We start from the raw sequence: 12980 nt of genomic DNA on the forward strand, positions 1-12980 counted from the left end.
CTACAACTGGAGTGTCAAAGGTTGTCCATATGACAAGAAGTGTGATTGTTAGGGACACGTCAATCTGGACACACGTTATACCAGATGGGAAAACAGGTGTAAGTTACTAAGCCATGTGTGCAACTTGGGAAGTTACTGTCGGTCAGTCCATGTCTGAAATAGGGGATAATGTTTGAAGTTTTGTAGGGACGCTTTCAACATACTTCATGTCTTAAACTAATCCAACAAAGTGGCTTTCATCTTTTTTTATTTAATCTCATTCGTCTTTATCTTCTTCTTCTTTCAGAATGCCCAATTTTCAGCTTTAATTTTCGACAAGCTCCAAGTGCCTGACTATCTGCAGAAAAGTAGGAATGAAGGAGAGAACCGGTGCGACCTCTGCGCCACTCACCTGAACCAGTTAAAGCAAGAAGCCGTCCAGATGATCCAAACCATCAACCAAGCCGGGCGTCCCGATTTTCTAGACCGTCCTCAAACTTCTGTGCCCGTGGCCACCGTCAATCCCAGGTTCTCTCCCCAGAACTTGGTCTCAGTGTCCCCGCAGAAGGAATTGCTGATGATTACCGGGCAGGTGGGTAGACAGTTTGGAAAATCGGCAAATATTTTCTCTGGGACAGAGCGAAAGAAAGGACTTGGATGGCCCCAAGGGCAGGGAACATTTCCAAGTTCCAGTGTCCAAGTGACGGTGGGTCCCACTGGCTTTGGTGGGGCTTTGAGTTCAGTGACCATACAGGCCCAACAATACCTAGAGGGAATGTGGAGCGTATCAAGGGTGAATAGTTTCCTTCCTCCTGCTTGCCATGTAAGTATCCACCATACAACTGTGTGTGTGTGTGTGTGTGTGTGTCACTGTCGTTTGTGTCACCAACAGTAAATGAACTTTTGCCTTTTATAACCATAGTGATCTAAAAAGCCGATGACATCTAAAAATACATTTTTCTTCTGTTTATTTTAATTTGGGTTGAGCTAAAACAGCCATTAAAGAAGACACGTGTAACTTTTTAAAGAGCTTTAATCAAACAATCTAATGAAGAAACAATCTATTAGTTGAATGATTTTCGCACACACACAGAATGATCTAAGTATAGTTTACTTAAAAGTTTTCAGCGTTTGCAGAGAATAGATTGTTTATAAAGGTTTCGCACGCATTGCGGTAAATCATGAGCGCTGGTTTGGGCAACAATCGTCTGGGAGAGATTTTGAAAGAGATGGGGGGTGGTTCAGTACTGTAGAGGGTGGCGTCTGATGTTAGGTCTCTTTAAAAACTGTCCTGGTCGATCACCACTAAAACTAGTGATATAACTGTTTCCACGTACTGTGCGATCCAAATGGTACATAGGACAATCCTGCCGCTCGTTTGGAGCGCCAAATGAGAGTATAACTGTCCAATTTTAACAACACGTATAGATGACTAATTGGGTGAGTTACAGCCATGCAACTCAGGGGCCAAGCAGCTAAGTCTTGTCCAATCCAGTTGGGGCCCATTACGGGGGTCGAAAGAAGACCACATTAAAAGGCTGATAGTGATCATCAATTTATTATGATTATTATTGGTTATTGGGCCCATCTTGAGGCCACACACAGTGCGATATCAGGCCAATAGCAGCTTGTGGTCAGCATTAGATATCATTGCCTTAGTTCGTGCTGTTAGGGCATGTTGGGATTTGTAGTTCCACAACAGTCGGAGAGCCACATATTGCTTATCCCTCCTATGCAGTTAAATCCAAATATATATATATATATATATATATATATATATATATATATATATATATATATATATACACAACTTTTAAACAAGCTGTAGCCTGCAACACATTGACCGCTGTCATTAAACCACCACCTCTATCTTCTCTACAATTCCCTCTCCGTTTCTCCACCAGTTTCCAGAGTGTGTGGGGTAACTGCTTTATTCACAATCTTTCTAGCATATGACATTTTTTAGGAATACGTAATGAAGTTGAGAATATTTCAGTACAGCTGAAATAAGTAATGTGTAATGTTTTTTGTTTTAATTGGATGACCAGAGGAAATCTGTAAGAATAAAAATGAAAAACTGAAAATTGGATACAGAAAGGCCAAAGCATATAATTAAATTTATTAAATACAATTGTCATCTCCGCACACATCCATTGACTTTCTCCTTTAATAACTGTATGTTGTTTTTTTTTAAATATTCTTTGTGAAAGCAAAATAAATTGGTTTTATCATTTGAAAGAGGAGATTAAATAGAATATTGTAACCCGACATTACAGGCTTTGGATTGCGGAGCCATGTAAACAATAATTGTTTTTACTAAAGGGAAACATGAAAATAATATGCGCTGTATATTACACAAAACCACCTAATGTAAACACTGCAGAAGATAAAAAAGACATTAACGTGAAATAGGGAACAATTTTGGTCCCAGCTTTTTTTGTTGTCGAGTTTTTATGTGTTAAGTAAATAATATTAATGACGCCCATGAATATGAGATTGCATGAGAAAACATATAGATCTTAAATACAGAAATGTAGCACTCTGGAGCAGTCACTTTAGTAGACTGCTTACAATAAAGGTACTATATAGGGGACAGTTATGAAAACTGATAGACAGCACCTATAGCAACTGCAGCTGTCATTTCTGTTTCAGGTTAGATACAGTGAGGGGCAACAAAGGAGGTGGAGGACTGCACAGGGGAAGGAGGGAGAGCCCAGTGCACTTCCTCCTCCTCCTCCTCCTCCAGGTATTCCATGCACTGTGCAAAGGAGGTCACGTGATGTGGAAGCACTGTGTAGCGGAGGTCACGTGACACAGAAGCCCTGTGCAGAGGAGGTCACGTGACCTGGAAGCACTGTGCAGAGGAGGTCACGTGACACAGAAGCCCTGTGCAGAGGAGGTCACGTGACACAGAAGCCCTGTGCAGAGGAGGTCACGTGACCGGGAAGCACTGTGCAGAGGAGGTCACGTGACACAGAAGCCCTGTGCAGAGGAGGTCATGTGATGTGAAAATCAAGTCAACTGCCCCTGTTCTAATAAGATCGGGAGCATTTGACAAGGGGGCTGCTGGGGAAGGCATGGCTGGCCAATGGCGGTCCACGGGCTGCCTGTTGTCCACTTCTGGGTTAGAAATTAATAAAATATCCAGTAGCTCTACACAACTGTCCTTTTATAGGTTTTCCCCAGAATACATGATTCAGAGCTCTAGGGGCCCCAGAACAACCTATTTTTTTTGGGCTTTAATGTGTTTATGTTGTCACTAAACTCCATGGGACATCCCTCCAAAAAGGAGCACGGTTTTCACATTGTAAGAGTGCTATATACCCCAAGGGTGTGTACAGCATACTCCCGCCCCTAAATACACCCCTTTATTGCTGGGTGGCACCCGTGTGCAGAGAGTGGCAGCGAGCGACTGGTGGGAGGATGGAACAGTCCATTATAATCGGGACTGTTCCACCTGGGACAGGTGGGAGGAATGCAAATCTGACTTTTTTCTGTCAAACCTGAACTTGACTAAAAAAAATGTATTTGGCTGCCTACTGCATTTGTCGCATTGCTACTTATATTCTATACATAGAATTCAGATTCAAAGAAATAGTGGGAGTAAGATATTATTATTGTCACCATTTAGTACCCCTTTAATGGTGGCTTTAAAGGACTAAGCAAACTCATGTCAGATGGGTTTTCTGTTCCAAAAATAGGGGAGTCCTATACAAGCCTGTTCTTGCAGGTAAGTCGTTCCTACAAGAGATGAGATCTGCCAAGAGGCCAAGTTAGTCAACTCTATAGAGAGTTGGGAGAGGGAGTGTTATAAGAGTGGAAGGATCATTGCCCAGGACATCAAGTATACATCATCCGTCAGTATAACCTGATATCAGTATAACCTGATATCACCGCTGGAAGAATTTACAATTCCTTGTAGAATGTTGCAATTTACCAAAAATCAAGTCTTAAGGGAGCACCAAGAAGGAAATCACTACTATGAATATGCAAATTATACAGAGAACATGAAAACGGATCTCTAATAAAAAAAAGTCTTCCGCTTGGATTACGTCCAACCTCACCCAGCAACATTCATATTCTATGGCTCTAGCAACTGATTTTTCACTTTCTTGCATCTATCTTGCCCTGGGCTGTCTCTGCACTCAGAAATACAAGGCACTGAAATCATTTGCATAATTTAAGGTGGTGTGTGGTAAATCATGTTTTTAGTGTAGAACGGGCAGCCTCAATGCACAGAGCAATAGCAAATATGCATTGTGCTTTTCTATCTGTGGATTTGAGTATTATAGTTTAAAATAAGTAAGTAAAATGTAAAAATTAGGATAGAGGCACATTTTATAGTTTTATCACCAGTTGTTTGTGTTTGACCTTGTTTTGACTCCTTCAGGGTCAGTAACAAAAGCAAATTACCAATCTCAAGCAGATATTTTAGGAACCACTTTTATTACACCCAGCACATAGACAAGTTCATACCATACTTGCCAACTTTTCTTCATTGGCATCAGGGAGATCCCGGGGGAGGTGGGTGTGCGGGGGCTAAGATGACGCAGTATTTGCGTCATTAAGCCCCGCCCCACCACTTATCTATTGCGGGGTCGAGAACCAGGAGGTTGCTCTGCTCTCCCGGGATGTCCTTCAAGTAATCAAGAGGGAGCTGTAATTGCGCCAAAAAGACACTCCCACCTCAATAAACACTAGGGGGTAGATTTATCAAACCTTCTATAAAGGAAAAGTGGAGATGTTGCCTATAGCAACCAATCAGTTTCTAGCTGTCATTTATCAAGCACACTCTAGAAAATGGTAGCTAGAATCTAAATCTACCCCTAAGGGGGGAATTCAATTCCCCCTGAAGTACCACTGCATAAAAACTATTACCGTTATTATGGTAATATTAACCCGGCTTTCTGCTCGCAGCTCCCTGAGGAAAAAGCCGGCGTTAAAACCACCGTAATGACGGTATTTACGTACACTATAACCGTAATAGTGCGCACTCTGTGTTACTTTTTCAAGTAGCACGGCCAATTGAATTCCCCCCTAAGTCTTGGGGTGTGGTGACGCAATTTGTGCCATCGTGCCCCTGCTAGTGTTAACGGAGTTGACCAGGTTTGGTTATGAGATATGTGCCCACCTTGAAGCAGGCCCTTCATTTTGGAAGTCAAATGTTCAGATTGACCGGAGTGTCGTCAGCATTAGCAGGAAGCGTAGCAACACTATATAAAAAAAGAAACGACTGTGCAGAACGGTTACTGAACTAATGCAGCCATAGTTATTAAAGACATTTGGTTTATTGAAAAGAATTTACAGCGGAACTGAGGAAATCCATTGGAATGTGAATAGGACCATGTATTTCAGGCTCCTTTTCCATTTATGTAGAACATTGATTTCATTTCAGTGCGGGGACTGTAATGGATTTATAATTAGAGCAGTCACGATAATCAATAGTAAGATTATTAGCCATGTAAATAAAACCTAAGGATTTAGGGTGAGGTAATTTACTTGGGTTATTGAGAATCAATGTTTGAAGTCAGGCAGAAATATAGCTGCCTGTGGAGGTGGCCCATTTGCATTCTTAAACTCAGAGGAAAGGCATCATTGATTGTGTAAACACTGATTTATTATTAAATGTATGTGAAGCAATCTTGACAGCATTCTCCGTTTTATATGGTCATGTCATATAGCGCCCGTTTGACAACACAGCCCTAATGCCACCTAAGGTGACTCCCCACCACCACGCTTTCCCCTATCCCCTTGTTAGGGTATTTTGTTTTAATAATCACTCCGACTGAGCGTCTCTTCCTATATCGAGTGGCGCTAAGTGACAGAGAGAGACGAAAGTTGTTGTTTTAGTTGCCTAGTCTACCAGAATGGCTGAGTACTCCCGATTTAGGATGAGTCTTCCCAGATTCCCGGCAGAGCATGCAATGTTCCTGTGAGCCGGCGCTAGGCCATACTATCGGGTCAATCCAACCTCTGTTAGCGCATACTTGCCGACTTTTTTTTTCTCCTTTCCGGGAGATATTGGAGGAGAGGTGAAGGGTATATATGGAAGAGTGTGGGGCACCCAGGGCTGTAACTAGGGCTGTGCGACAGGGGGCGACCGCCCAGGGCGCAACGCTGAAGGGGGGCGCAATTTAGGAATATTTTAGGCTCATTTGGTTAAAATTGAGGGTTAGGGGGGCGGCATTTGTCTTTCTCGCCCCAGGCGCTAGAATTCTAAGTTACGGCTCTGGGGGCACCACAAACTGTCTCATTTTGACTCGCCCTACGGTGCAATGACGGAATTGCATCGATTCGATGCAGGAGCAGGACAAAATGATACAAATTTTGTCATGGAAGCCACTTCACTAGGAAGAAGAGATGGTAAGAATTGCTTCTAGGAAGAAGAAAAAGAGGAATTATATTGTGCAGTTAGTCAGTATTGAAAAAACAAGGACTTTTCCAGGGACAAATTGCTAAAACCTAGAGTTGTCATTGGTTGTCCATCTCAGCCAGTTCTGGATTTAACTTTAAACCCCTCTTCAGGCATAAACTTCTGTGGACCTCAAAGGCGTTCAAAGTTTCCTCTAAGTCTATTAACTCAGATTTCACTGAAACATGACCAGATTTAAATTTAACATTTTGTAAAATCCAAGCACCTCTAATTGCTTACTGCCCTTAGGCACCTGCCTACTTTCTTTTTTGGATAATCTCCAGCTAATCCTAGGGTTTTCATCAGGTTTCACTGTTAGTTACACACAGACACACACATACACATATCCGCACACACAGAGAGTCACACACACACATACACATATCCGCACACACAGTCACACATAGACATACACACAGTCACACACAAACACACACATATAGTCACTCAAAGATAAGCAGACACACACATACAAACGCGCTCTCTCTCTCTCTCTTTCTCTCTCTCTAAAATTGATCCATTAAAACACATTATATTAACTATTTTCCCTTTTCTTATTTTTTTTTACATATATAATGGAGCAATTCAGCAGAATGCTTTTGTGATATTTTATTTTCTTTGTGACTAGAAAGTCAGAAGATGTCTGAGGGACTGCTCGCAGGAACCTGAAGTAATTAACTCCCATCCATTAGCGAAGATTAAAAGCCGCAATGTCTCTTTTTTTTTTTCTTTCCTTCAGAATCGCTTTTCCTTTTTCCTTGAGAGCCAACTGCAATTGAACATAATAGTACATAAATAATTTATGACTAGACTTTAAAATTTAAATCAGGAACGCAGGATGGTAGCTATGCAAACTGTTATTTTAAGCAATTCAGTCAGATAACAGAAATCACTTTTATGGAGAAACAGAACTTAAAGAAGGAAAGATAAAAATCAATTATCCAGATTGCCTCTTCACATTACATTCCTCTAGTTCACTCATCAGCAGCAGTTGAAGCTTCCACAAGGCGGACATATATAATCTCTTTGAATTTTGACCTTGTGTTTGTCAGAGTTCATGGGTGAGATAGTAGCTGCCAGGTTAGAGAGAGTCATTGGAGATAAGTGAGGACTGAATTCTTTTTTAATTATGGTTTTCTATATGACTTGTGAATACAGTAGTGTACATTTAAAAAGGTAAAATTGAGGCATTACATCATACTTGCCAACTCCGGGAGGACCGAGGGGCAGGGGGCGGGGCTCGGAGAATCGTGTCATTGGCCACGCCCCTAAAGTGTCATAGCCTTTTTGACCTATAGCAGCAGGGGGCAGGGCCACCATGACGCAGGGATTGCGTCACTAAGCCCCACCCCCTCATTTTACCTTGCAGAGTGCCGAGCTGCCGGGATCCGGGAAGTTGTCCTGCTTTTCCGGGAGGATTCCCAGAAATTCTGGAGTCTCTCGGACATTCTGGGAGAATAGGCAACTATGCATTACATGTTTTGCTCATGACCCATCCAATTCCCATCCACTATCCATCCAAACCCCACCCTCAATCATCATCATCATCTGCTATTTATATAACGCCACTAATTCTGCAGCACTGTACAGAGAACTCACTCACATCAGTCCCTGACCCATTGGAGCTTACAGTCTAAATTCCCTAACACACACACACATACAGATCATGAGCACAGGTCATAAATTGACCACTAAGCTCAATTTAATAGCAGATAATTGACCTACTACTATGTTTTTGGCGTGTGGGAGGAAACCGGAGCACCTGGAGAAAACCCACGCAAACACCTTCCCAACATGCCATGCCAATTTTGTGTTCTGACAATCAGGAGAAAATCTGGTCTGTTGGAGGGTATGCTGCAGTCTAATTTAGAAATATTTGAAATGCACTTTAATACACTTTTCCCTGTTTGGGGCTTATTTAAATGGGCAAGCAGAATATATGCGCAAATGCAAGTTTGTAGCCTTTCATTAGGAACATGCCCAGTGAAATACCTGAAGGGGCTCCAGCCTTTTTATCTTTTTAGTTTCCATTTGTTTGTGGGACTCACTGTATAAAAATACAAAATACTTTATCTACTGTAGCTTCTATAAATGGGTTGCCATTGTTTGTCTTCTCTTCCCCATAATCCCTTATTCATTCAGACTCTGCCCACTTTGGAAGAAAATGAAGTAAGATCCGGGAGGCGGGCCTATTCTGCCGGGAGTCTCCCAGCCATTCCGGGAGAGTAGACCAGTATGTCGATACTCTAACTTGGGATTCTGGCATTTAAGTGGCTTCGTCTATCTGGACTGCATCATTGTGCTGTGAATTAATTTGGTGTTGATCATGTTTGTATAATATTTTGCAAGAATGGATGTGTATTTGCTGTAATGATCACCTTAGCCTTATGAGGCTAGTGATGGATTAAGCCTATCAAGGTACGGGACCCTTCGCTATGAAACAGCGATAGGGGTCTATTTATTCTTACAACCCCCAATCACAGAGATAAGTCTGGTTTTTCTTATTTTGGCAATAAAAAATCATTTGTTGCCGTTATTTACGAAAAAAATACTGACTCGGAGTGCTAAAACTTTAGTTACTAATACATGTCCACTGTCCGGGAGACTCCTGAATTCCAAGTAGGTCTCCCGGGATAGCAGGTCATTCTTCCGAATCTTGCCCACTTCCTAGTGAATTGGGCGGGATGGGGGCCACCTTGACTCAATTTGTAGCGAATTGTGTCATTTGGCCCCAAACTCTGTGCTAAAATGACGTGGCATTGCGTCCCGGCGCCATTTCACAATGCTCCGTCCCCATCCGTACATCCGTCCGGGATGGCAAGTATGAACATACCACTTTGCACGGCTAGTTTTTATAAAAAAAATATAGTTTAAATACAGATTATTTTTTTTTAGTTTGAAACTTATTTTTTTTAAAAGCATTGGTTGGAGGGGAAGTCCAAAAAGTAGGTAAGTAGGTGTAGCCAGGAGACAGTAGAACATCTACACCACCTCCTTAGCGGTCCCCAGGACAGGGAGTGTGGGAGAAGGAGGGACCCCTGTGGGAGGGTGCAGCAGGGGAAGCAGTATCAGAGGGGGAGATCCATGTTTCTGTAAGAGCCAGGAGACCAAAGGAATGGGAGAGGAAGAGGTCATGAATGGGAGTGAGCTTTTTGCAGACAGATCTCGAATTCCAGAGTGCGCAGGATAGAGGAAGGTGTGTGATAGGAAGGATGGGAATAAAGTTATCGGAATTGGATGTCCTGGGGGTACAAGGTGATATGTGGTTGTGGTGGTAGGGGGGGAAGCCACAGCTGATATTGGGGATAGGCTTGGGCATGTAGGATGGAGTAATGATGTAGGGGAGCTGGTGGAAGTGTTGAATGGAGAGTAATAAGGCACAGGTGATGTAGTAACTGAGTTCTTGCAGAGTCATGAAATAGTAGAGTGGGCCAAAGTCAGATCAAGCTCTTCATACAGAAGACAAAGCCTTGAGTAGCCTTGAAAGTACAATGATGAGATAGAAGACAGGAACAGCTGAAGCAAAGGGAGGAAATATCTGAGCAAGTAGTACAGCAGGCTGATTAAACAGAGAGGATGCTGCAGGGAAAATAAACTGACAGATAAAACAAACTTTCATGAACTGAGAAATAAATAAGCTGAGAATCCAAAACAGTTTTCTTCTTGTGTGAAGCTTGTAGCCAGGGAGAGATGGAAAGATCAGGAGCAGATTTTGGAGTTCCAGGTGAATGCTGACTGTTGCCCTTGTGTAGCTGTGGTGTTGGGTAGAATGTTCTTCTCATGTTTCCTCCTGTTTAACTCTGGTATAACTCCAAATGATGCTATTTAAGTCTTAATACACTTGTAACTACACACTTAGAACTATGCACCCCAGCTAAGCAGCCATTCTGCAATGACGGTGAAGGCTCGGTAGGATACCTGTTGCCCACCGCTGAAATAGGCGCCCATGACTGATCTCAATGCACCTTGGTGCACTACAATCCCTATCATGATATGGTTACTGGGTTTGATTTTAATGTAATTTATTTTTAGCATGGAAAGTACCCCTCTTCAGTGATCATTTACGTTTAGAGAGTATTTGTGGATTACGAGAACTGCATCCAGTATGCAGAACAACTACTGGGTAGCTGGAAACCAGTGAAAACTTGGGATATTTTCAAAATTTCCACTCATAAGTCTCTAAAACCATAGAATGTCGCCGGAAATTATGAAAAGCCAGCATCTATTTAGTACGTATCAGTGGTAGAACAAGAAATTTAGAAGTGATGGTATGGAAAATGTAAGTGACTGGAATGTGATAGTGTTACAATGAAGGCAATAAGAGAAGTGGCGGTATGGCATACCTACTATAAATCCATAAAATAAAGTGCTATTATTTTCCCATAATTCCAACTGCATCAAGATTAAAAAGACAAGTGGAAATATGTTCCTGTGACAGTTTTACTTCATTTACCAGCCAAAGTACGAGGTGGATTTTGTGACTTAAACAAACTGCCCCTACCGGTTTTCTGGCTGCCTAGAAACTATTAACCACTGTCTGAAATGTCTATCACAGCCAACTATACAGCTATCTGAATCCGCACACTAATGTGACTTTGACATACTGCACTGACTGACGAAATCCTGTCCGTTAAATTTTATTAAACCCTAATATGAACCGATTTATATAGAAGAGTCACTTTCACGCGCTATATGGACAGCGTACTGTTCGGAAACGAAAATATTTTGATTGGATTTGCCCAGAACTGTTCTTTGTTCTGCACATTTGTCTGCACATCCTGTTACATGTATCTAAGAAATATATCCAGAATATGGACTTATCTCACACAATACACTGCAAACATTTAATAAAAAATCATGCACTCAGAATCTTCTGCACTGACTTTTGCTGTTCACCTTTTGCTGATCTTCCTCTAACCAGACTTTCACCCCTATAATCTATTCTGAATGCAGCAGCTCGCCTAATGTCCCTTGCAAATCGTTCTTCTACTGTTGCTCCGCTCTGCCAGACCCTACATTGGTTTCCTGTGCTTTATAGAATCCAATATAAAATGTTTCTTCTAACACACAGAGCCAATGACAAAACTGCACCAACATACATCTCTCCCCCTGTCTCACAATATCTCCCAACTTGACCTGTCCACCCTACCCAAGATCTGCATCTCTTGTCCTCGCTCACTACTTGGAAGGAGGCAGGGCTTTCTGCTTTAGCGGCAGGGCTTTACAATTGGTTTGTGCAGGGGTGAGATCTAAACAGTCGCTATACCCACTATCATAAAGTAGTATTAAACACTTCAATCCAATCCATAATGAATCAGATATTGAGAATTGCGAGAGAAGTGATAGTGTGCAGTTGGCCTTATCTGTGTGGAGTTTGTATGTTCTCCCAGTGTTTGCGTGGGTTTCCTCCGGGTGCTCCGGTTTCCTCCCACACTCCAAAAACATACTAGTAGGTTAATTGGCTGCTATCAAAATTTAGCTTTGTCTCTCTCTCTCTCTGTGTATGTTAGGGAATTTAGACTGTAAGCTCCAATGGGGCAGCGCTGTACAAAGAATGAGTTCTTTATACAGCGCTGCGGAATCAGTGGCGCTATATAAATAAATGGTGATGATGATGATAGACATTGCCAGAGACAGAAATCTTTGAAACCTAGGAAAATAGAACAGTTAGCATGTCTGATAGGCGTAGTGGGAGCTTTAATCCAATCCCTGCTTCCATTTCTCAGCGGCTGTTTGTACTGGCTCTATGAAAAGTGTTTTTAAATTTTTTTAAAGCAATTTATAAGTGAGAAAACTCTTGGGTGTGTACTAGACAGTTGGGTGTGCAAATGACAGCTTGCCTAGTAATCTATAAAATCACCCAACATGGCTGCCTTGATCGTGTGACATCTGCCTGTGTAGCTAATATTTGCACACTTTCCATAGGTTTGTTCCAAACTCACATTGTGGGTTAGAAAGAAAATGATTTCTTATCCGTTTTTGAATCATGTGACCAGACAAGTTAATTATTTACCCAGAAATACTTCCTAGTTGCCGGCCCAAGACCTGTCCTCCTCTGGTCTAGCCATCCGTTACTAATTGAGTCATTTTTTTTAAAACACAATAGAACATATAGATTTTGTTTAAGTGCATTATTCAAGTGCATTTTTTTTACCTTGGCTGCACCTCTATATATCAATCTTTTGTGCTTGGCCTACAAATCCCTGCATCTTGTGCTCATTAATTTGTCACCAGGAGCTCTCGTGTTTTCGTGGAAGAGTATGTGTTGTTTGAGGAGAGTGAATGGGCTCTGTACAATTGAAAAAAGGACAAATGTGTATATATAGCATTCATTAGGCTGCATTGTTAAAACCCTGTCTCAAGGACATTTTTCAAAGTGGATAATGGAGGAATATGCATAGACGTAGGGCACTTCCGAAAGGGGATCTATCAGAGTAGCCCGTCTTTTGATTTATATTATAACAGCTTCGCAACCATTTAGCTGCTGATTTGGTGAACTTTTAATTTACATGGTATTGTTGCAACATCTGCCATCATAATTCAAATAGATTTGTTATAGGTAAACAGTGTACAGTCTGTGAGGGACATG

The 12980-nt window shown here is 41.8% G+C and overlaps 1 protein-coding gene across 3 annotated transcripts in view; it reads left to right on the plus strand.

The window, feature by feature from the left end:
* KIF26A (kinesin family member 26A) overlaps positions 1–12980 on the plus strand; it is a 130149-nt gene that overhangs the window by 52015 nt on the left and 65154 nt on the right. For 2 of the 3 annotated variants that reach the window (XM_075193073.1, XM_075193074.1), the window contains exon 3: positions 287–802. In XM_075193073.1, coding sequence (XP_075049174.1) covers positions 287–802 — 516 coding nt within the window. The remainder of the gene's footprint in view (positions 1–286; positions 803–12980) is intronic. The other variant, XM_075193075.1, reaches the window with a different exon arrangement.

The sequence above is a fragment of the Mixophyes fleayi genome, chromosome 12 (genome assembly GCF_038048845.1).
Source record: "Mixophyes fleayi isolate aMixFle1 chromosome 12, aMixFle1.hap1, whole genome shotgun sequence".
In the NCBI taxonomy this organism is placed as follows: Eukaryota; Metazoa; Chordata; class Amphibia; order Anura; family Limnodynastidae; genus Mixophyes; species Mixophyes fleayi.